Source organism: Pezoporus wallicus, unplaced genomic scaffold (genome assembly GCF_028554395.1).
Source record: "Pezoporus wallicus isolate ANWC-B61680 ecotype Strahan unplaced genomic scaffold, APGP_CSIRO_Pwel_v1 contig_13961, whole genome shotgun sequence".
Taxonomy (NCBI): Eukaryota; Metazoa; Chordata; class Aves; order Psittaciformes; family Psittacidae; genus Pezoporus; species Pezoporus wallicus.
The window spans coordinates 467,768-491,880 of NW_026639900.1; the positions used below are offsets into that span (position 1 = coordinate 467,768).

At 42.0% G+C, this 24,113-nt stretch overlaps 1 protein-coding gene across 7 annotated transcripts in view; it reads right to left on the reverse strand.

Moving 5' to 3' along the window:
• The window catches only part of NOS2 (nitric oxide synthase 2), a 72,023-nt gene that overhangs the window by 43,819 nt on the left and 4,091 nt on the right, over window positions 1–24,113 (reverse strand). Inside the window, exons 1-21 of one of the 7 annotated variants that reach the window (XM_057416688.1) lie at window positions 13,242–13,542; window positions 11,598–11,689; window positions 11,403–11,489; window positions 10,048–10,215; window positions 9,016–9,109; window positions 8,466–8,588; window positions 8,227–8,375; window positions 6,263–6,428; window positions 5,893–5,984; window positions 5,360–5,501; window positions 4,804–4,943; window positions 4,353–4,527; window positions 3,589–3,690; window positions 2,780–2,974; window positions 2,507–2,589; window positions 2,054–2,198; window positions 1,696–1,800; window positions 1,478–1,527; window positions 1,209–1,383; window positions 638–770; window positions 165–243 (exon numbers count right to left, since the gene is read on the reverse strand). In XM_057416688.1, coding sequence (XP_057272671.1) covers window positions 165–243; window positions 638–770; window positions 1,209–1,383; window positions 1,478–1,527; window positions 1,696–1,800; window positions 2,054–2,198; window positions 2,507–2,589; window positions 2,780–2,974; window positions 3,589–3,690; window positions 4,353–4,527; window positions 4,804–4,943; window positions 5,360–5,501; window positions 5,893–5,984; window positions 6,263–6,428; window positions 8,227–8,375; window positions 8,466–8,588; window positions 9,016–9,109; window positions 10,048–10,148 — 2,249 coding nt within the window. In that variant the 5' untranslated portion in view covers window positions 10,149–10,215; window positions 11,403–11,489; window positions 11,598–11,689; window positions 13,242–13,542. Of the gene's footprint in view, window positions 1–164; window positions 244–637; window positions 771–1,208; window positions 1,384–1,477; window positions 1,528–1,695; window positions 1,801–2,053; window positions 2,199–2,506; window positions 2,590–2,779; window positions 2,975–3,588; window positions 3,691–4,352; window positions 4,528–4,803; window positions 4,944–5,359; window positions 5,502–5,892; window positions 5,985–6,262; window positions 6,429–7,674; window positions 7,809–8,226; window positions 8,376–8,465; window positions 8,589–9,015; window positions 9,110–9,169; window positions 9,646–10,047; window positions 10,216–11,402; window positions 11,690–13,241; window positions 13,543–24,113 lie in introns of those variants that run through there. The other 6 variants (XM_057416685.1, XM_057416683.1, XM_057416687.1 and 3 more) reach the window with 6 other exon arrangements.

Consider the following 24,113-nt stretch of genomic DNA (forward strand, 5'->3'; position numbering starts at 1 on the left):
TATGACTGTGGACTTATGATAATGATTTACTTCTAATGATCATTTGAAACTTGTATGTATTTCTCAATAACTGCAGGAGAAGATGTCTATAACCAGACATTTCAGATGTTTAAGACTGCAGTATAATGTAGTATGGCAATATTCAAAAGACTGAGGTACCACACCTGGATTTTAAACTTTGAAGATTCTGCCTGAACTTCAGCTTCATGGGAATGATATCCTTGCTGTGAATGCTTCCAAGTGCTGTTGAGAAAAGAGGACATGGACATGACTCATGGGAATTTTGTGATAAGGTTTGTTTAAAAGGTCATCAAACAACGTGCAGAAAAGACCTGAACCATGCTCCCCTAGAATTAGTCACCTATGTGTCCTGTGTGCATGATGCCTTCCCTGACTAAAAGTACTTCATCTCAGCTTTTGTTCTTCTGGGTCTGTCAAATGTATCCTAGTTCTGGTGTTCTGATGGAAAAGATAATGATTAATGCAATGGAAACCAATGTCTTTTTTTTCTCTGACCACTGCACTTCATTACCTGCATTCTACCACCTAGCAGGACCAATGTCACTATATAAACCTTTCCAGTTCAGACCTATCTGAAGCAAAATGGACAGAGAAGGCGAGACGTGGGAGGTAATACCTTTAGCCAAGACCATGGTTTGAGAGTCATGCACTATCCTGTAATTCTTAGGATCCCAGCTTTCATCAGAGGTATAAATCTCAGGCAACTGAATACTGGCTTTGCCCTGGATGTTGTAAATGTCACAGGCAGTCTAGAACAAAGAAAAAGAATGCTATTCATAAGGATAATAGAAAAAAATCTTAGTGCTGCATTGAGGAGAACTCGGTGCTAATTTTATTGATTCTATTGAGTTTAGTGACGTGACAGGGATTCAGAAAGGTTCCACTTCTAGACCAGTATAGCTAAAACCCAATCTACTTCCAAAACTCCTGATGTTTGATGCTGAATGTTCATCCTGAACATTCCACTATCGCAAAGGAGCTTTATGTGAATATCAAAAAATAAAGAGAAAAGGGGCCCAGTTCCCTCTTCAACTTGGGCAAGCAGTATAAAAAGGGGAGTTCAAAACTCGAATATAAATCCAGTTGTTTGTTTTCCTTCATTCCCCCCCATTTTTATGGAGGCCAGTGAATACTGAAATAAAAGGAATGAATGAACAAAGTAAAATACGAGCTATTTATGTGGTCACCTTGAATGCAGTGACTGCCCATGAGCGAAAGGCTTCTTCTTGCCCACCAAGTTCATCTCCTTCACCTATTGGAGTGAGCTGAGAAGCCCCAAGTTGGGCCAGTTTTTGGTCAATGGTATGAGCAAAGGCACAGAACTCCGGATACATGCTGGAGCCCAAACCAAACACAGCGTATCTGCAGGAGGAGATACAAGAAAGACCACTGTGTTATGCTAAATGAAATGCAAAAGGACTCAATCACGTGCAAATCAAACAACAAAGTGTTCTACCTGATCTTTTTTCTCAGTGATTTCAGGGTGAGCAAGGAGTTCTTCAAAGTCTGTATGAAAATCCATAAAATACTTCAGGTTAGAAAAATGCTCTGATTAAAAATAGAACTGAGACCCTGATCTATATCTTTCTTAAGTACATGGGGTAAAAGAAAGGGTTGTCTTTGGTCTTAAGTGTTTGAGTTGAGCCCCATACACACTTCTGAGGTGAATATTACCTTTCCATTATTTGGAGAACCTCCATTGCCAAAAGTGCTGGTAACCACTAACAGAAGTGTTTCTTTTTCCAGGTCACGAATGTTGTACTCATCCATGCACAGAATCTGGAAGGTATAAAGCTCATGAGAAACTGCTGGCAGACATAAGAACCAGCATTAGATATCCCTGGTTGTCAGATGACCACTGACCACGTTTACAAGGTGCAACGTTAAATGAATACAAAATCAAAGTCCCAATCCAACTTGTATTTACTGAATGTTCAAAACATAAGTTTAGGGAATGAAAAGGCTTGCAGAAGCTGATGACACCAGCCAAACATCTTCCTCCATTTAGCGTGGATGATTAAGGCTTTCTTACCTTGGTGCTGAAGGCACAGTTGAACAAGCTGCACAGATTGTTGGCGAGTGTTTCAGATTTCCCAGTCTCTGTTGCATAGATTACAGTGACCTTGGTCCTGGCTGCCATTGTTCGTTGCATGAGTGAAGATGCAAAGAGGACAGCCCTGGGGAAAAATAATCACACACAATTCTTTATATAAACAGTAACTCAAATTGACTCACAACCAAGCTAGGAAATACTGAACTTGAACATGGTTTTTCCTTGGAAGATTGTTCAGAAGCACTAGGGATAGCCCTGAGTAAGAATCTTAGATATTAATATTACCTAACCATGGCAGGTAAGCCTATGATTCAACAATTCAAGTGGTCCCCACTGTAATTATTAGTATTAAAAAAACAACCAAGGTGAAACAGAAACATCACAAGAACTGAAGAGTTGGACAAAATGAGGATTCTTATTTGAACAACTTACTTGGCCAAGATGCTAAACTTGATTTCCTTTTTCTTTGGCCTCCGGGTCTCATCATGCCAGACATGTGTTTTCCATGCATCCACCTTTAAAAACAGGAAAAAGTTAAGCTTGAGGTAAGAAATGTGGAACAATAAAAACACAATGTGTATTTATGAATCTCTCTGGTGAGCTTTCATTAACCAGGGCTTTTCATTTGGATTTCTGAATGAAATATTATTGTATCTGCACTGCTGAAGTTGGCCACTAGGATCATCGTTTTTGGCTAATGTGTACCTGGTAGTAATAGAAGGGAGTGAGGACATAGTTCAGCATCTCCTGATGGAAGACAGGAGTTATGCTCCCTGATATGGGAGGTACGATCCACACCCAATCAGCTGGGCAGCCTCCTCGCGCACGGTACTCATTCTGCATGTACTTCATGAAGGACTCAGCAGCTGAGTGGTGATCCATGATGGTCACATTCTGTTTCTAGAATTGCAAAAAGACAGACATACATTAAAAATCCCATTCTGCTCCTCTTCCTGATGTACTCCTTTTGCTTTGGTTACTATTTAAAGGACTATATTCAGTGCTGGGAAATAATTACTATCAGCAACTACGATACAGATACAGATAGAGGTGGACCTTTGACTCAGGACTCTTAGCCCCTCCCTTTTTTTATCACATCAGCATTTTACCTCTCCAGCACTGGAGCACATCCTGAAAAGCCTTGGATTCCTTTTTACCCATCTTTCATATTGTTATGATATGTTAAATAAGCTGTAATGGCAAATAAAAGATATTCATCCAATAGCTTTACATAGATTCTGAGACTTGTATTAAAAGGATGAGCAATTTTGCCCTTCACTTCCTTTTTTCTCTCTTTTCTGCCTTCACCTGAGATTGTTTTCTGTCAACAACAGGAAATACAGATTCCTCTGCTTTCCCAGGTGTAAATCAAGAATAACTCTTTTGGAATCATTTGATAACCTCCCTTGAGCATTGTCCACTGGCACTGTATTTGTATAAAGCTGTTATAAGTGAGAGGAAAAATAGGCACCCAATAGTCAGTGTCTCTCCAGATACCACACTTGTTGACTTACTTGGAAGCTGTAAAGCACAGCCACATTTATCTCTACAACAGCTCGGTCTTTCCACAGTGATGAAAGTTTGTTTGTTTCCAGTCCCATTCTCCTCCCCACCTCCTATATGTGAAAAACAGACAGAAAAGAGAACAGCAAATTTATTATGTGGGACTTAGACCTCATGATTTCTCCACCTCAACACACTAATATGCAGGAAAATGTACTGCAGAAGGGGGAAGAGGTAACTTGAATTATGAGTTTGGTAAAGCAGAGAGTGATTTTCTCCTGGACTAAACAGGTTAAAAAGTGGCAGTTTCTGGTTATAAGCCATCATTTTTAATTCGCATTGGTGAAGTGCCCAAGACCTGCAGTTATCCACCAGGAATGCCATGTCAACAGCAGACTGGAACTGACAGAAATGCACCTCTGAGAAACGTCAGAGACCAGAAGTCCTGAATCAGCAGGACTCGGGGTCAAATCAGGGAAGAATTCCCTTTGGACACCATATTCTGTATTTTTTACAGCTGCAGGTTCACCATTCTATCCAGCTGTTTGGAACAGACACTGTCAGGACACTGTAAACCAGCCACACAATCTGGCATGGTGATCTGGGCAGAAGTCCAACATGTCCCACAATAACCGGGGTGTTGTGTTAGATTAGTGCTGAAGTGTGTGATGTAAACACAGCACCCGACCCAGCACAGACTGACGGCGTCTCTTCTCAGAAGCCACCACCCACCAAGTGTGATCACAAACCAGCACACCCCCCTTCAGAAGGTTACCTTCAGGATGTTGTACCGCTGCACGTCGCAGAAGTCCCGCACTCCAATCTCTGAGCCCATGTACCAGCCATTGAAAGGACACCCAGTGAACTCCACGCCTCCCACCTCAAGCAGCATGTTGGCGACAGCAGGCAGCGCATACCACTTCAGATCTAGCTCCTTAAACCATTCATACCTGTTAAACAAGCATTTTGATCACTTTATGTGTCTTTTCCCCCTTTAGGCAATACCCAGAAAAGTCCAGGTAGATAAAGAGTACTAGCTCTAGGAGAAATGACCTGTGAAGCACAGTCTGCAAAAGCTCAGAGCAGTTTCCCTTTACAGTGCGGTAACTGGGTCTCTCAGGACTATTTACCATCGTCTCACCCTAACAAAGAACTCATAAAATGACTGATAACCTGCCAAGGTGAGGCAGAGGCAGAAACGCAATTATCTAAATCTTGCTGCTTACTTTGGATGCTCCATTGGAACTTCGAGGACAATTTCTGGCGGGATCTCAAATATTTCTGGGTCTTGGCCGTTTGCTTGCAGAACAAGGGGAACTACATCAAAGCGGCCGTATTTCGGCTTCCACCCAAGCTCAATGCAGAGCTGTAAATAAAGAAAGTACATTTTGGGGGGGTTTAGGTTGGTTGCCCCCCCCCCAAATTCGAAGACAAAAGGATGTTAACCTTTAAAAGGTAGCTCTAAAAGCTGCTGGGGTAAATTCTAAGTGGTAAAGGTTATCTTTCTCATTCAAACAATGTTGAGGCATGTTGTTCAAGTACTAACTGTGTCCCTGACTTAAGGGAGGCATTAGCTCACCCTGTTCTGAGGTGAAGGGGAGTATTCTTGTATCAGGATTGCAGGAAATTATTGCTTCAGCCTGCACCTAAAACCTGTGGGGCAGAACATGCCACTGACTCCTCACCACCACATTTCCCTCCCCTCTGCATAAACATGCAAGGAAAAAGCATAAAAGACAGATGGGTCAGACAGAGGGAAAGCAGCTGGGGCTCTGTATGTACCTGTGTGAACTCCACGCTGGCAGGGTCTCCGATGACAGACCCATCTGGCATCTGATACCCAGCGTATCGGATGAGCTGGCTGTTCCAAACACGGAAATCGTGTTTCCCATCAGTCCTCTGGGGGAAGACAGTGATGGCTGATCTGTCCAGAGAAACAATCAAACCCCCTTACAGCACAGCAGCACACCAAACGCATTCTACTTACTGAGGCAGAAAGTGTTGCCAACAGCATTTACTTTATATTTCTGAAACATCAGTAGCAATAGAATCATTCCTCCTCTCTCCCCACTGCTCTCAGTCTTCAAATCATCCCTATCCTTCAGGAATTACAAAAGGCTTTGCAACATGAGCCATGAAAGTTACAGATTTTCAAGCTGGTTGATGGTACTAGAGAGGAACATGCAGTACCAGGAGGAGAACAGCAGAAACAAGTTGTCAAATATTCAGATAGACCATTGCAGGTTTTAGGTGGAGTTCTGAATCCAGAACTGGATGTGAACTCTGTTGTTTAAAATGAAATTGAAGAGATTTACCTTATATTTCCATTGTTGGTGGCGTACTGAATATGACGACAGAGATGTTCAAACATTTCCTTTGCTGTTTTACAATCCCGTGCATCAAACACCTGCAAGTTTCCAAAAGAAACATAGAGGAAAAAAAAGTGATTTGGAAACAGTAATGTAAGCTTAGTATTTTCCTTATGCATTTAAGGAAAGATTAAGGAAAGAAGTAAAGTGAAAAATGTCAGTGTTTCTCAGTTTAATTGCAGCTCCACAGGTATCTCATGGTACGTACAGGAGGCAGCAGTGTCCTCAGTTGAAGCAACTGCCATATTTTACCAATACGTGCACAGGCCTACAGCACATCACTATTAAATCCATGATGTCCAGACTCCTTGGTTACCTGTAGATTGGACCACTGGATCCTCCCAATGCACCTGGGTGCATTCCTCCAGGCCTGCTTGGCAGCAAAGATCAGTTCCTCCTTAGTCAGATGGTAGGCTCCTGTTGTTTCTATCTCCCTGGTCACTGCTTCCAGTCGGGCCAGGTGCTCATCTATTTTTGGCTTTCTGAATAGGAAACAGACACACAAAGACACAATGAGGACTTCATTGCTTCGATCTGATCTAAATTGCAAATGTTCTTGTTGAGTTCTGGGTCAAGAGAAGCACAGGCATTGTTGAAGCCATAAAGTTTTTGAGTATCCTTTTGCATGAGATGACTTCTACTGACATCACTGATTTTCTCTGCCAGAATGCAGGTAGAGTAAACTTCTGGGGAGGGGACTGGCACTGACGTAGGTTGAGATATGATTGTTATCAAAAAGCAGGGATTTTCTAGCTAAAGGGATGAGTTGAGTGCATAGGACTGACTGAGGACTGCTGAGAACTGTTCCTGGCTTCAGAATTTAGGAACTGCCCTTATTGAGGGCAAACAACAGAGCTCACTAGTCTAATGAGGTAACTTAACACAGTATTTAAGCAGCCTCACCCCCCTTTCACCCCCCCAGCACATACATGGATTGATCAGAAGACTTTCTGTGTAAGTTTTCAGTTTAAATTGGGTTTTCTAGATTAGTTTGGAAAAAAATTGTCAAATGACAAGCAAATGAACAGCAGAGAACAGGCTGGCTCCAGCCAAAAGTGGGATTAGAGTGACTGTCCTCTCAAAGTTCTATTATTTTCACAGGGACACAGGCCTTCTGAGCAAGGCAAGTAGGATTTTCATTCCTAAAGGGAAGTGCTGATTAATTCCTTTGTCAGTGAAACCAACTCTAAAATTCTTTAGTTGATAACAGAGAATGAAGTCAAAATATTAGGAAATATTTATCACAGCACAGACAAAAATCGTTTTGTTGGCTCACAGACACAATGAAAACAGCCTGCACTGTCTGAGAGTTTCACATTTGCAACAAGATGAAAGATCAAGGGCAAGCATGTAAGATAGTGTAAATCAGTGTGATCAAATAGCCATGAGCAGAAACACAGCAATGTGCAAATGTAATACGCTGGCGAGTGAGTACAGCCTGTGTGTAAGACAGGGACTTTCAGAAAGATCCACATGGAAGAAAGCTTTGTAGAAGGAGTTCAAAGTGTCTAAAGAAGCAGCTATTATGTGGCTGAGCCCCTTTGAAAGTTTGATAATGTTTTATAATAGGATGAGCAAACACTGAATTGTCAACTGAAAGCTTATCATGTGAAATGGCACTGCAAACTCTTGGACCTCAACCTGATGTTCCAGCTCTTCCTGCAACAAGATGTCTCTGCACCATGCCCATTTTCGCCAGAACAAGCCTCTTCTGAAGCTACAGCGCACCTCTCAGCATGCTCAGCAAGCTTATGCTGATGATAGCACAGAGCAAGGTTGAGAAGCAAGAGACTGGCCTTCCAATCTTTGGCTAAAGCCTTGAGAGTCAAACAGAACAAAAGAACACAAAGATACTTGGAACAGCACAAAGGAAAAACATTATGCACATATTTCACATCTAGGTCTGATCTGAGTAGGAGCTAATCCCAACAACATCCACTGTTAAGGAAACAGAAAGTGACATTCTGTAAGAGTCCTGACCAAGCTGATTATTACAAATGATTACATAATGTAACACCCTGAGAAGGGAGAGGGCTGAGGAATGCACTGTGCAGAGTTCATTCCTGTACTCCCAAGGCTGCGGATTGGCAGATAGAACATATGAAGTGCAGTAATAGTTTTCTTTCACTTTCCTAATAGTCCTTATCTATTTTTTGAATGCATGCTATGGAACAGGACGGTCACCCATAGCCATGAGGAAACCCAAGCACTCCTACAGTCTCACAGACTGGTGGGTAGGGAGAGGAGTTTAAATGAAAACTGAAGGTAAAGCTGCCTTACTCTTTAAATGAATTGTAGTACTGCTTGATGAAGTCTATTGCCTGAGGTAAGAGCTCTGCTGGTGGAACCGGCTCATCTCGAGTACCTCTCACCAGGCCCTTTGGGGTCATGAGTGCCCCTTGGCAGGCTTTGGTCCGGCAGTTGATAACCTGAAAACCAAGAAAACGTCAAAACCCAAGGCTGCACTCTGTATCTTGTCAAGTTTATGAAAAGCCACTGTTCAGGTCTCCAGATCTTACCTCCTTCGCTGTCAGGTGCAGTGTGTCAAGAAAGCTGGAGCCATTTTCCAAGTTTCTTACTTTTACATGTCTTGGACATCTTGATACTTGGTTTGAAGCTTTGATACCATTTTGGGAGGGGTTCTGGACAGAGAAAAGATAAAAACACTTCCTATCTTCAGACCTACTGAATATCTTACAGCTTCATTTTAAATTTGCCATTTTAAATTCACTTTAAATCTGCCACTGCAAACACCTTTATAATTTCAGTAAGGACTCTTAATAGTCACAGTCTCACAAAAACAGTGAACCAGACTATTTTAGAGAAAGGCTGGGTTTTCAAAGGTGAATAAAGGAGCCAGGCACTTCAGGCCCCACCGGGTCACCTCCCTCCCTTAAGTCTTACCAAAGCTCCTTTATGTGCAGACAAGATCTTGCATCCAAATATCTCACAGCAGTCCTAACCTCATGTAACTACAGTCAGTCCTCACAGGAGAACTGTGAGAAGCTTTGAGCAGCAAGCACAACCCGTCTGAACTGTTATTATCAAACTATGATGATAGAAACAGACCTCTCTGCCATCAGTGGCCTTTGCTGAAGTTACAGATGGCATCTCTATCCACTTCTTGCTCAGATCATACAATTTGGCATCGCCATTTTCTAAGCTTTAAAAGAGAGAAAGACAATTCAGTATAATGCAATGTACCAGTTTTTGTTAGTTTTACCTCCAGCATCAGTAGAGGATGCTCAGAGCTGCAGCTGAAAGATGCACTGAGTCCATCAGCCAACCAAGCAGCATGAGGGGTGGAGAGGACTAGAAGTCAGTAGTAAAGGTATGATAACCCTATTCAGATCACTATGTGGAAAGAAAAACAACAGATATGGCCTGGAATAGTAAAGGTTGAGTATCCTTGCTGTAAGCTAAACAAAGGACATCTGTACAATTATGATCTGGCCAAAAAATACTCAGAGGAATTAAACAAAAAGGTTGAAATCTTTGGGAAATGTGTGAAAAGAGCAGCTAGGTCCAATCTCCAGCCCATTAAGCAAATAACATAGTTTGATATTAATTTCCTTTTGTTTCTGCATTAAGCCTTACTTTCTGAACTCCTGCTTTTCAATTTGGGTAGGGGAATGGGCAGAGAAAGAAACAAAATGCAATAGAAAACTGAAATAAGTAACAGCCTGAGAACTGAGAGATTCAACATGAATGTGTCACTTATTTTATTCAGTGTCTTGCAAAAACAGTATAAACACCAACTGAATTAAAGCATTAATAACCACTCTGCTAACTTTTACAGCAGACACATGCCTCCTAAGTCCTAGCATACGTGAAACCTTCCTAATACACCAAATAAATCTAGAGCTGTGAAAGAGAAAGGAAGATGATTTATTTCCTCAATGACTGCATAACCTAGACACAAAAGCTTAAAGTACCTGACCAAGTCATCACCACCCAACGGCTCCCAGGGACAACTGTTCTTTGGTTAATATTATTGCATTGGAAACACAGTACAGGGCTGCAGAACCCATGACACTTAACATTTTCCTTTGCCAAATGGAAGAGAAACTGAAACGGTTAAAAGACGGTAAGAGATCTTACCTGTGGCTCTTCCTATCCACGTTATTATTGATGTCCTTCTCTGCAGAAGACTGGCTCTTAGCAGCACGAGGTCTGAATGCAAACTGCCATGGGCACAGCATTGTGTATGCTTTGTTTATGGTTTTAGTTCAGTGCTGAAATCTTGTTTTGTGTGATGTGGAAACACTTCTGAGGAGGGAAAAAACCCAACAAGGTCAGCTTTTATCTAAGAAGGCAACTCTTTAAAACTGCTCAAACTCACCACCTAACAGACCTCATGTAGTTAATATCCTGTTTTTAAAACGAAACCTGCTTGACTCAGAGGACTGATGCTGAAACTGCCAGTTCTCTTTGTAATGCTGCAGCCACACCTCCTTCTGAAATACTGCAAGAGAATTTCAGCTGTCCCACAGGTGATAAACCAGCAAACACCAGTGTCTGAGAAAACCACACATGTGCTTTGCTTGTATGAAAAACACCCTCTGACACTTGACACTTTCTTTTGTAAGTTGTGTTTTTCAGAAGCTCCCTAAGGGTCATTAAACCTTCTGTAAATTCACATCACTATACGATAGCTGGGAAAAGGGATGAAAATTGTTGCTGCTATTCTCATAGGTCTGTAATTCAATCAAAAGGTTTTGCAATGTATTGATCTGCCAGCGACTAATGGAGCTCTGAGATTCTGTATTTTGTAAGATGTATACATGTATTTAAATAATAGAAAGCATTTACCTAAGAATATAAGAAGGTTAATGTTATTCATTTTAACATACATTTTCTGATAGTTTCTCATCCTACAATGGATTCTTGAACTAGGGAAGGTGGGACAGAAGAAAAGGAGCAGACTAGTTCAGGCAAGGTAAAGCAGAATCAGCCCCAGCAGGTTCATAGCACAAATCAAAATCTGATGTTTCCAAATAGTTAAAGAAAGAAAATATACATTGCCATGTATATACAAATATACATTGTCTGCTCCAAGTAAAAGAAACAGTGTGCAATGAGCATTTCTCTACGGTTACAAAATAGGAACAAATCTAAATTCCTATTCTGCAATAAAATGCTGCAGTGTGCCTATACATTTCTGTAAAACACAGGGAAAGAGAGAAGGAAAAAACAGGGAGAGAGAGAGAGAAAGAAAAAAGTAAAGACTGAATGAAAGAAAAATCAGAAAAAATAATAAGAAAGATTAAAAGTAAAAGTAATAAGAGGAAAAATAAAAATCATAACAAAATAAACAGAAAAAAAAGAAAAGCAAAGATGAAGACTCCCATTTTCCATGCATTTCTGAGCATTCAGAGTAAGAACTTGTTCTTCGTGTTCTCCACAACATAGTCCTTTAAATAATATTTACAACATTACCTGTTACATGCACAAACCTTCAAATCAGCAGAAAGGGAGATAAAGTTTCCAGAGCAGCAAAACAGCTGGAAATAGAGCAGGAAACTGATTCCAACACTTCACTCCTAATACAGAAAAGTAAACAAAACAAGACAATTTGCCACATAATTACTCCACCTGTGAGCTGCAGCACACAGTGGCAAACCCAGCACAGGGACTCAGAGCTGTCCTACCGTGCTTTGCGAAGAACTTCCCCAGCCCTGTCAGGAGATCGTCTTTGCTGTCAAAGTTCCTTTCCTTTAATCTCCGGGGCTCTGTATCTCTCCTGTGAGGCAAATGCATTTTATACGTGAGGACCATGTATGCAAAACAGCAGAGTGAGGCTACACACGGGTAGTGGACAGAAGGGGAATCCCAAAGTGTCCTGCATTTCCTTCAGAGCCCAAGGGGCGTGCGGCTGCTGCTCTATTACAAAACATGCATGACGGGAGGAGGGAGAGCAGCCACCGGTGTTTGGTGTTGGGAGCATCTCCTCCTTCAGGCTCAGCATGCTGTAACCTTTACCTCTGTGTGCTCTGTGACAAGGACACCGTATCACACTGAGCAGCTTTTGCATCCTGACAGGCAGTGTTAAAATAGGGAAAAACAAAGGAATCCTTGAAGCACTGTTACAGATTTCATCACTGGATGGCTGTTCTCCTGCACATCAAACTCACAGCTGTAGAAAGAGAGCGAGCAACCTCAAGAGAAACTTTACAGAACCATAGAGCTTTAGGATATGGGCCAGTAAAGCACTTAAACATTATATTTATACATTATAATTGATTCTATTAGAATTGATGATTGATTAGGACTAAGGACAGGTATTTTAAATTTTACATAACATCCCTTATTTTCGATCATGCATCTTTCTCAATATTTTCCTCTCCAAAACTCCCTGTTCTATCTGTTGCTGCCTGAGGCTTGTCCCTTTGTGCTTTTCCAACGTACTGGAAAAACTTGAAGGAAACTGCAACTCCTTGAAGTCTAAACTATTCAAACCATGCTGCATGTGTGAATGCCAGAAGGACAGCTAGATGATGGAGACAGCGTTGTGTAACTGACTGACAACTTCAGACAGCACGTGGACACTCACGCATTACAAAACCAGGTTTCTCCCTGAAGCCTGAAAGCCACAAGCAGCCCTGGAGCCAGGGCTGGCACAGAGTGCTGCCAGGCAACTGTGGACTCCGGAGTGCTGTGGTGTGGCAGGACACCCCCAAGGATACCTGATATTGCTCATGGATGTTATGTATGAGCTATCATACATAACATTATCACGTTACAGACAATTCTTAAGTCCGCTGACTAATACAAGGTCAAAATCCTCACAATGACTAGAAAAAGGTTTACAGGTGCTGATCAAAGATCTATAGAAATAAGCTATAAAGCTTCAAGAGAAACAAGGAAATGCACACGAAATATTCATTTGTCATATTTTCAGTGGACAAGCTTGGGCAAGGCATTTTCTTCTTTCTGTGTCTAGTCTGTCTATTTAAAAAGTCAGTGCTTGTATAAAGCCCTCCTAGAGGTAAAACCAGGTTATGGGTACACGTGTTCAGGTGTGAATACACTGTGCACATCCCACCCAGGGTTGCTTGAGATGAATCTCTTGAAAAATAGACCAGAGTTTTCTGTAGTTTGAGCATTCACCTGCTTGTATCAGCCCATGCTCATGAACGTTCTCACTCCGATCGGTTTTATCTTCACATGATGCCCTTCCTTGCACTGGAATTATCACTTGACATCCCTTGTTTAAAATACTCCAGACATCTAATCAGTGGGCAGGAATAATGTGTGAGCTGTGCGTGACCCAATGCCATGCTACAAACTTTTACCTTGCTTCTGACCCATGACAGCTCTTCCCAAATCATACAGGCAGTTGTAATTGCTTGATTGTGGGTACAACCCCATGTATCTCAAGGGTCAAATTGAAAGTGCTTGAGCTGAAAGCAAAATTCAGAGTTCAAAGAACAAAGTTACACTCTTCTTTGTATTTGCTGTTTTGTCAGGTTATAAAGATTCTATTTGCATCTTTCCCTTTCTTACTAGATCTGAACTCTCATTTCTACAGAACAGGAGGAATCTTAACATCTAGTACTTTAAAAAATAATGTATCTTAGAAATTTAAGTGAATTATGTTATATTATATTATATTATATTATATTATATTATATTATATCCAATGGTTTCTAAGCTTTTATTATTTAGCCTCTTTATTTCCCTGTGCTTGGAGACTGCTGAAATCAAGCAAAGGCTCTGTAGGGACAGCATATGAAAAATCACATTTGGAATGACCAGAGGAGAAACATCTTCTTTCCACATAGGAATTGCTCAAAGGATTGGCTGAGGTACAGGCATTCAGAGAACAGCTTCATCACTCCAGTTTTTCAAGCAGGACCTGCTTTTTACTCACCAAAATCAATAGGAAAACTCCCTCTGTATAACACCACCAAGAGAGCACAATTAATTCTTCAGGTGGAGCCAGAGATTACCTAAACACCGACTGTCCACTCCTTCTACAAATACACCACACTGCTTGGAAAGTTCTTCCCACAGAACCCCAATCCCACACCTATTTCCTATTTTTGCACAGCCGCTTCTGCCTCTGCCATAGCAAAATGCAAGAACTAGCTGCTTTTCTTGCATTAACTTTGATGAAAGAGGTGCCCTTTTGGAGCAGAATGTCTGACCTATTCAACAGCATTCTGACCACGCTGTCATTTTGACTTAAATTGTGTTTTGCTTCTGAGAATGTGATGGTCTGTAGCCTCAATGATAAGCAAGTCATATTCTTTGTCTGACTGCAATATTCTGCATCAGCTCAAGAAGTTCTATCCTTAAAAACATTTAAAAAACAACTGTTTGTAGGGTTGCTCCCTAAGATCAGGACACCTTGAGCCTTCAAAGAACTATTACACTGAGGCAAAGCTGATGATAACAAGGGCTGATTTTCCTGACTTGATGGAACCCTAAAGAGAGGATGCTCAATTGTCCCACATCTCATAAATGACAAGTGATTTTTTTCTAGCTCCCTTTTCCTATCCAATCCAACTATTTTCTATGTGAGGAACCTCCAAGATGATCTTTCAGAGACATCATGTATGTCATCACAAATTCAAAACAGAACCTTGCAGGCACCTAAAAGCACTTGGCAGCTTCTAAGATTGGTGAAGACGCCCCATGGTCCTCGGGTGATAGGGATGAAGCACTCTGCATTTGCAAACTGATGTCTCTGCTCCTTGAGCATTTCCTTTTCCTGTGGAAACCTACTCTGCTTCCTGCTTTAGCCCATTTGATTAACTTCCCTGGCTGAACAGGAAATTTGGTCCTTAAAGTACCAGTAACACAGAATCATTATAAAAGGATTGAGAAGGACCACACAGAGCACTCGCTCCAGCACCCTGCCCATCAGCAAGGTCAGCTGGAAGGAAGATATTTTTGAGCTACCAGAAAACAATTCCAACTCAGTAGGAGGGGCAGGAGCTGCCCAGTAACCTGGGATGAGACACCAAAGAGTAAGAGCACCAGTCAAAATGGAGCCAGGTCACAAAGACTATTTACAGCACAGAAATGAACTCATGCTTCTCAGTAAAGTGCTCGCTACTTCTTTCACGTAGCCACTATGTGGTACAAATGACTTCACTGATTTGGTCCATCAGGAACATTCGTTCACTTTCTATCCCTTTCTGGGCTGCAGTGCTGCTTTTCTCAGACTTCAGTCACATTTTCCAGCTTGCTATCACTTAACTGCAGGACAGGCATCATTTCCCAGCAACACTTCAGCATCTACTACATCCTTCAAAAGTTATTTTAAGACAAGTTTTGTCTCTCTGTGCTGTATCCAGTGCCTGGTCCAATGGGGCACTGAGCCACAGGAAACCTCTCTGCACTGTTTCAAATACAAGGTAAATAAATGCATAAATGATGACAATGGTGAGGGTTTGTGTCAGGGTGGTGCTAGACCTGGGGCAGTATCAACACCTCTCAGTTTGCTGGTGACCTTGCACCGCTCATCCAAAAATGTTATCTGCAAAAGAACGTATTTCTAGTTCCCAAATTTCTACATTAAATACCAAATGTACCAGAAATAGTACTGCTCACTGTACTTCTAAGGACTGTCATGTATTTCATTAACTGCAGCATCTTCTTCACTGGCTCCTTCATTTTGAAATGTTCTTTATCAAAAGTGGGGATAACAACTTTCTGTCAAAAGCAAAACTAAAGATTCAGGTCTAGGCACTTAAGAAGTGGGATTGCAAAGCTACTGTCTGGACTCCTTCTTAGCTCCTGCAGATTTAAGATAAGAAAAGCAGCAGCCTAGGGCTGAAAGCAGTGTTTCGTTTGCCACCTCCGGAGCTCAGCAGTGTAAGATCGCATGTCAAGTGACGACTGGGCAGAGTGGAAAATTTCAGGAACTGAACATCTGTGGGTGAAAACGAAAGCTAAGGTCAGGTTCAGAGTGCTGTGCCAGTAAACTCGTCCCTTCCTGTCTGCTTGCTGCAAGCCAGGCCGAGCCCAGAAATGCAGTAATAACAGAATCCCCTCTTCAAGCACCCTCTTCAGAATTCCCATTGCATTTTACAGACATGGATGACAACGTGAAGGAGGGATGGAGCAATGAGACACCCAATAACCGCATTCTCTGTGCCTGGATGCACGTTCTCTCAGGCAGAAGCGACTTCTGCAATGTTCTGACTCAGCCCTGGGCTCCTCAACCTCAGCCACAGCAGCAAAGGCTTGTTACCAGCAGACTAACCTTGGCACTTGACTGGGCATAAACCCAGCATCCTGCATGTGGCTGTGTGCCCCACGCTCCTGGACAGAATGTCAGCACATTTAACATAACCTATTGAAGATGTCACTGTCCAGAGCATAAGGAAAAGCTGGTGTGCGGATAGGGACAATGTACAGAGCACTGATCTGTAGTCCTGCGATTCACAGCATTCAGCTTGTGGCAGCAGAATGTAAAGATGACCTGCAGATTGCCACATGCACAGAGATGTTTTGCTTGAGAAACAGCAGTGAACTACAGAATTTCAAACGTATTCCCATGCAGTAAAAGCACAGTCTAAGGAAGAAATTCCAGTTTAAGTAACAGGGCAGTGGTTGATGTCAGTGGAAACAGTCCCTAACCACGGTGTGAAGGAACACACAGCCAGCTGTCACATTATTTCTCACAGGGATGTGCTAGATATATCATCACAACGCGTGTCCATAGAAACTGCTCCAAACCCCGTGAAGCTGAACAGAGAAAGCTGAAGTTCTGGAGGGTGACTTAGTCACTCTGTAAAAACCCTGAGTAGGGTTCTAAGTCTCTGTCACCACAGAGAGTGGATCATGTTCTTCAGCTTAACAGGACTTGAAAACTTACCTGCAAGTCACACCAAACAAATGTTTAAAGTCAGTCTGGGCAATGATAAAGACACTTAACCCAAAATTCCAACACCAATTTCTGCAACGTGGGGCGTTTGTTTCATACCTTTTATGTAACTTTCTCCTAAATGACTGATTTCACGTTAGACTCAGTGTAATTACAAAACACGGTCCATGTCTTGCATGAGATAAGAACAGAGGCTCTTTCTTCAGAGTTCGATGATCTCTGAAAAACATTTTTAAGCCTATTGGGAAGTCCACGGAAATCCCTCGAGCCTGAGGTTTGCACGTACTGCAGTCTATTTCTGCCTTTATTCTGGTTCAGGAGCACATAGGCAGAATAAAATACCGAAACTCACATTTTTGCTTACTACTAAAATGCATAACACACTCAGGATAACCTTAGGTACAAACAGAAGCACCAGTGCTCCATCCTGGATTAAGGAAGTAGGAAGTTAAGTCATTATAACATTATTAATGATTTTAGCTGTCTCAGGAAATTATCAGAAAACGATCAGAAAACATGCTCTCAACTCCCTTTTTCTCCTCACAACACAATTGCTTCACTGTAATTCTCTTGGTTACTGCAGAGTCACTGTAAGTGTAGGCAATGACAATGTCCACAGCTATTTCTTTCTCTTTCCTTTAGGGACTGTGCTGAGGACTTCACCTCTGGGGCTCTGACTGCCTGGAAAGATGCTTCCTCTGCTAAAGCCTCACTAATCCTCCTGGCAGCCTCTCCCAAACCCTTGGATGTGTATAGCTGAAATTTGCCGTGTCCTCCTGTACTGGACCCAGAGGCTGTGTTTCTCATTCTGCTTGATATCTCTCCCCCTACTCATCTCCACACTGGAGTGCCTTCCTGACAGCACGTTAATACTGTGCGCTGCTGGGCACACTTTCAAAAGACACTGATCACTATCTCTGTGACTTGGGCCAACAGAAATTGGTCTTAGGCACAAATTCAGACATTGGTTGAATTTCATTCCCAAACCCAGTGTTTGCATTCACTGCATCCCAGCCTGAAAGTTCTGGCTTTGAAGAACACAGACCAATTGTGATACCCAGAGAAGAATGGATCACCCAGCTCTGTGTTTCCTCCTTGAGAGACAACCATGAAGCTGAGCTTGAAAGGGACACAATCAGGAGGAAATAAAAGCATACTCATAAATCATGTTGCCTTCTCAAAGCTTCCTTATCTGTGCCATTAAACCAAGGGGTTTCTTCACAAAGCAATTGTGAGACATTTTCCTTCCATAAAAAGCTTTCGATGTTGCTGGGCTGCAGAACCCTGACACGAATTCACAGGACATTAGTAAGTCATTATAAAGAGAGGGTACCTCCCTCCTGCTGAGCTCTCTGCAGGAGCAGCTCATCTGCTGAACACTGGGAAAGGACCATTGGGCATCTGCTCCAAAACAGTCCACATCAAATAAAAAGAACCTATTCCAAGCCACCTGGCCTGCATACATACCTCGTCTTTCTATCAATTCAGACCTTTACCCAAATCTCTGCTTTTCTCTCCCTAATTGATTTCTTACAGCCACCAGCAGGGAACTTTTCTCAAGAACTGCCCAGTATTTCAGTGTGGACATTGTCCCAGCTGTTTATCTGCTTGATAAGAAAAGGGATTAAATGCACAGGGAGATCAAGAAGGAAACAGCCACAAGGACATTTCCCACATCTAGAAATGCTCAATCTCAGTCATTACTGATCAGCCTTTTGTACCTGCCCTGGCTGTGGTTTTGCACTATTGCTAAGCCCTTCTCCAATGGAACAACAGGTCTGGAAATGGATGTCTGAGAGCAGCTCTGCACAGCCTCCTCTTCCAGCAGTCAAGCAACCCAGCCTTGCAGATGTGTAATGCAGAGCACTCCTTTCTGCAGCCATGGGGATTTCTTGGGTCAACCTGGTTTGACAGACTTATATTTAGCAGAAGTCTTATAAAAATTTCTTACTTTTTGTGCCAGTCTTCCACGAACCATGACACAACCTCCACACAAAGCTTGGCAGAGAGGAATTCGCCACACAAGCATCTCAGATATGTTAGCTGGACCCATCCATTCTACCACTTTTTGGAATGGAAGATTTTCTCTGCTTCTCTGGGTCCAGATATACTTACCAATATTGACTACTCCTAAGGGACAGTGTGAACAATCTGATGGTTGGCTTTGGAGAAAGGGATGGGGGTGGTTTGTACAGCTTCTAAATGAAAATTTTTCGGTCCATGCAGAATCAATCTTTTTCTCCTAACCAGAATTAGTGAAGCCTTCCTGCCTCATACAAAGGCTACGGGTTCAGGATATGGTCACACATATTCTGACAGATTCTCCACCATTGAATAAAACAACTGGTTCTTCATTCAGAGCTGCCTAGCAAGTAAAACCAACACGCAGGTGAACTTGAGGTGGTTGCTGAAATGGTACACTGAATAGTGCTGGGATTTATGGAATATTCCTCCAACCTAACTCCCATAATTGAAATAAAGTCACTAAAGAAACTTACATCATGCATAGGATTATAGGAGAGTGCAGGTTGGAAGTGGGAAAAATCCCTTGGGAGTTTGAAGTGTCACTTATTAAAAATAAACAATAGAGATGTGGATACAGCAAGGTCAGATTCTAGAAAGCAATGGATGGCTTTATGAAGTGGGTAAAGTCACAGGGTTTAATCTCAATAAGCAGCCTTACTAAAAACATCAAAGGATTGTTATGCATTCATTAGCAGGTGCTGTTATTGCCCCTAACTATTTTTGCCTCTATTCCCAAAAGGATAAGATGCAAAATTATCACTTCATCAGTGTAAATGCTTTGGCTAACTACTGCATAAAGGGGTATTTTGAGCACACCCATCAAAGCAAAAGGAGCTCATGTAGACCACGTACTGCACTGGTAAGTGCCAGAAATAGTGAGATTTTTGGTTAAAAGCATGTTCTTGTCTCACCTTGTATTCATGATTATTAGCTCTGGGTTAGTCACCTGAAACCAGGCAGAAGGAAATATAAAGGGGAATTTTCTGTGACTACAACATTGTCCCTAAGGTTAAAGCTGCTCAAGAGAGCTCTCTGACCACCATAAGCTGAATACCACTATGTTATTTCCTTCTCTCTTCTCATATACCAGCTTCTATGATTAAATCACAGTCTGAGAATTCTCAAAAAGCCCACGTTATTCATCTTCCTTTAAGGGCTTTTTGGGATCAATACTTCCTGTATTCCCATGAAGTGGAACACATCATCTTTAATCCTCATTTCCTCCCATGGTTTTGCTTTTGAAATCCCATTTCTTTTCAATGGAAGAGCAAAGCTGCATGTATGAAAGACAGATGACTGGCATCCTGAAATGGCCTGCCAGTGACAAGAGAGAAATCTTTGCAGTTAACAGTGGCTTGATGTGGTAGAATGACCATATCAGGAGAGATGACTGCTCAAATACATGATGATATACCCACAGTCTATGCCCACGCAGTGTCTCAGTGTTACGGATAAGGAACTAAGAAATGATAGCTGATGGTAGGGTTCTGTCACAAGCTCATGTGAGATCAGTTCCTACCCCATTAGATGATCATCTTGCAGAAACCACAGCACCCCATCCCTAATGAAATAAAAGTGAATGTACTATGGGGAATGAGTGATCATTTCCATCAGAGAGGCATTCCAGGTCAGTGATGATAGACACAGATGAGATACACACAGTATAAACTAATGATCAGTGATCCATCAACTAGTTTGTAGACTGCAAGTTTTAATATTGATAAAGTTGAAAATGAGGAAAAGTGAATGCAGTTCTTCAGCACAGAAGACAGCAGCATGACTTTTAATGAACACATTTCCAAAGGAGCATGAGCACGGGAAATGGAAGGGAAATGAAAGCAAGTAATTAGTGGTCAAAGAACCTCAGAAGCCTTTTTATGCCTTCCCTTTACTTAGTTTACCTCCTAACTAGGAGCAGCGCCTTTGCCCCCAGCCTCCAGGCTGGCCTCTTGAGCTTTGCTCATCTGACTAACCCAGACTGGGCTTTGTAAAAGCAAACAAATGAAACTGTTTCACTTTTAATTCTGGTAAACACTACTAACCAGGGTATGTTTTTCTCAGCATTCAGGGGACTGAGAAATGGTGTGAGATGGTGAAAGCTCACTGAAGTACACAGGAGTCTTTTCCCCTTTGATTTAATTGGTTTTGGCTAAGAACCCATAAATAGCCTGAAAAGTAAATGTCCTGATGAGCAATTATCTAGAATGCCTTTTCTCTATAGACCCAGACAGAATCTGAGAGCGCAAGGATAGATTTGTGTCTCTCAGCTTTTAACAACCAGCCCCTAAGAACTCCAGAGGTTCCTAGAGTTGTACAGAGCAAAGTCACATAATTATGATTTGTGGTTTCTCTGAGATACTCACACAGTTGGAACCCCTTTCTATAGAGTGAATAACACCCCGCACACCCCTATGGCACAATAAAGGCAGCTCATCCCAGGTTCAGTATGGAATACAGTCTGATTCTTTCAAAGTGCCTTCGTTAGATGAAAGAGTTTATGGTCCTGTTCCTCTCTCAACCAGACAGGATTTCATCAAGTTACTCTTCATGCTACATACCACTCATATGATGTCCATGCTTTGTATTATTACACCAGCTATAAAAACTGCCCCTTTGCTATGAATTAACTTTGAGGTTAATGAGCAAGTTAGAGGGCAGGGATAGGTTCTTCATCTCTTAAGCTTAACAATACATGCTAGCTGCCTTCTCACTGCAGTCAGTCAATCAGAAATGACCAGACCTGGTACAGTGTAGCTGTGAACTGCTGCAGGCTGTTATGGCAGTTGGAAGAGCTCTACATTTTAAAGCTGTGCTTCTGAAACAATTGTGATTGTTACCATTTTAGCAGCTTCCTAATTCCGAGCCATGCTAACAGGGGAATAACCATCTTCCTGCTACTTGCCACTGGAGTCCCAACCAGTCAGAGAGGTGCTCTGTTCATTGAAATCATCAGACATGATGGCGAACACAACACAAATGAGTATTGTGGGAGAATCAGGTAGGTTAAGAGTGCCCACTGGTTCTTACAAAACCCCCAATACTGAGATCCACTCTAAGCTGTTTACTCTTGTCCTGCCCATGACAACCTAACTGTTAACTGCAGTTGCAGGTGTTCATCACTGTGCAGACAGTGAACTGGAGACCCCTCCATGGACTCCAAGAATTGCTTTTGAAAATCTTGGCCATAAAGCTGCAACCTGCTCTGGGAGGTATCTTCAGCTAAGGGAGGACAAACTCTACAGAGCTCTTTAGGGATGGAAGCCTCCAAGACTCAACAGGTGTCTGATTCTGTATGTAAGCTGTGGTTAAACACAGCATTTTGTGACCGCTAGAAGAGGAGGGAAAAGCAGAAAATAAAAGAGAAAGCAGCCCTTGCAGTTACACAATGGTGGAAAACCAAACACTCTATTTTTAGGCATAAAAAAATCAGTCCTCATACTGGTGAGTTATCAGGGAGGTGTCCTCAGCAAATACAGCCTCTGCCTGTGTCCACCACCATGATATAATATTTTCCAGTCTACCAATTTGCTTGATGCCTGTTTTGAAACAGTTTTCCTTGTTCCTTGTTTCATACCATCTGAGGTACAGCTAACTTTCTGTAGATGAACTGACTGCTGAGAAAACCAGAGTAAGACTGAGAAAACCCCAGTCCTGCAAGCTGATACCTAACACAGCCCATGAGTCAACCTCGTCAGCTGCAAGAACTTACTGCTACTTTTGTATCTTTTGAAATCCAGTCTGTAAGAATGGCAGGGAATATTCATCGGAACATCAGCATTTTTATACTTTAAGAAGGATAACAAGGACTGTGCAAAAAATCAGCTGTAACAAAAAAAGGCCAAAGCACACTGGTTTTTAAACAGATGAAGCTGGACCCGAGCAGAAGGAAGCATACAGGTGATGAGGCAGTTCAACCTAATGCTGTGGAGCTGCAGCTGAAAGAAAATGTTTTGTATGAGACAGGGAAGCACCCAGACAAAGCTGAACAGAAGTTACTGATTCAAAAGAAAAGATCAAGTTAATCCTTTTCAAAACGTAGACTATGAAGGCAGATTCTTCTGGGGGAAAAGACACCCAGGTTGATAGTTAGAGAACAGGGTAGGTAACTCCTTCACCCTCTCAGCTATAACTAAGGACAATAAACAGCAGCTTCAGAATTGTCCTCTGCATAATCACCACCTAAGTGGGCAGGATTACAGGAATAAGTGCAATGTCAGGGACCTCTCGGATCAGGGATAACACTAACCCTGGTAAGCTCTTTGCTGCAAGTGGCAGATGCCTCTGTTTGCTTCTAAACTTTAAAAACTTATTTTAAATATCAAACAAAATTATGAGGAAAACAAAAAATACTCTTCAAAGCACAGGGGTTTTTTGAAAAGCTAATGTGCCTGCCCTGATTAATCATGAGCTGAAAGCAGTACTTGATGACTGGTGTATGCTTCAGTTAACACTAGTTCATAAAACCTGGCTTGACAGAAGTATAAGATAAATTAATCACATAATATAAAAGTTGAAAGATGTGCCAGCTGGCTCCTGCTCAAGAACAACCACAGCACCTCACAGCACCTCTGAGCAGACAGAAAGAATGCAGCAAAGCAATGGAGCGAGCGGGCAGCACAGTGTCGAGCCGTTCTCAGGTGTTACTGACTCACTTTAGAACACAGCTCTTGACAAGGAGACTACTCACACATTTCATATAAACATATGCTGGCTTTGATGATGGGCACTACATTGCGGTGCGTAAAGCTAAAGACTCATTCTTAACCTTTGAGGTCAAGGACTCTCATAATAAATATTGTGATGCTAAATGTCTAAGACTCACAGCCACTGTGCTGCCCCTTCCGTTTGCATCTTATCAGAGCTTTAGATGAAGGCACAATTTCTAATGCCAAGTTAAAAGCTATTCACAAAAAAGAAACTGTTCTCCCTAAAGATCACAGTGAATGTTATTTGCTGCTCCAAAATAGTGAGCATACTTTTCTTTACAGTATCACAGTAAAGATCACTTCCTTACGACATCTGAAAACGAGCCAAGCGCCATGGAAGAGATGGTTTTGTTTAGCATCAAATTCTTCAGCTCACATGTCTCTGAACAAAAAGCAATGCCTGTGACATAACGAACCAAGTGAAAAAGAGTTTACAAAGTGCTAAAGCTAAAGAATGATTTAAAGAATATTCAGTTATTGACAAATGGTGCTAAGCAAAACCTGGCTTGGGATGGAAGTATTCTATTCAATACCCACAGGGCTCAAATGGCTTTCCGTGGCAAGAGTGAATTGAAATCAGTAAACACCTGACATAA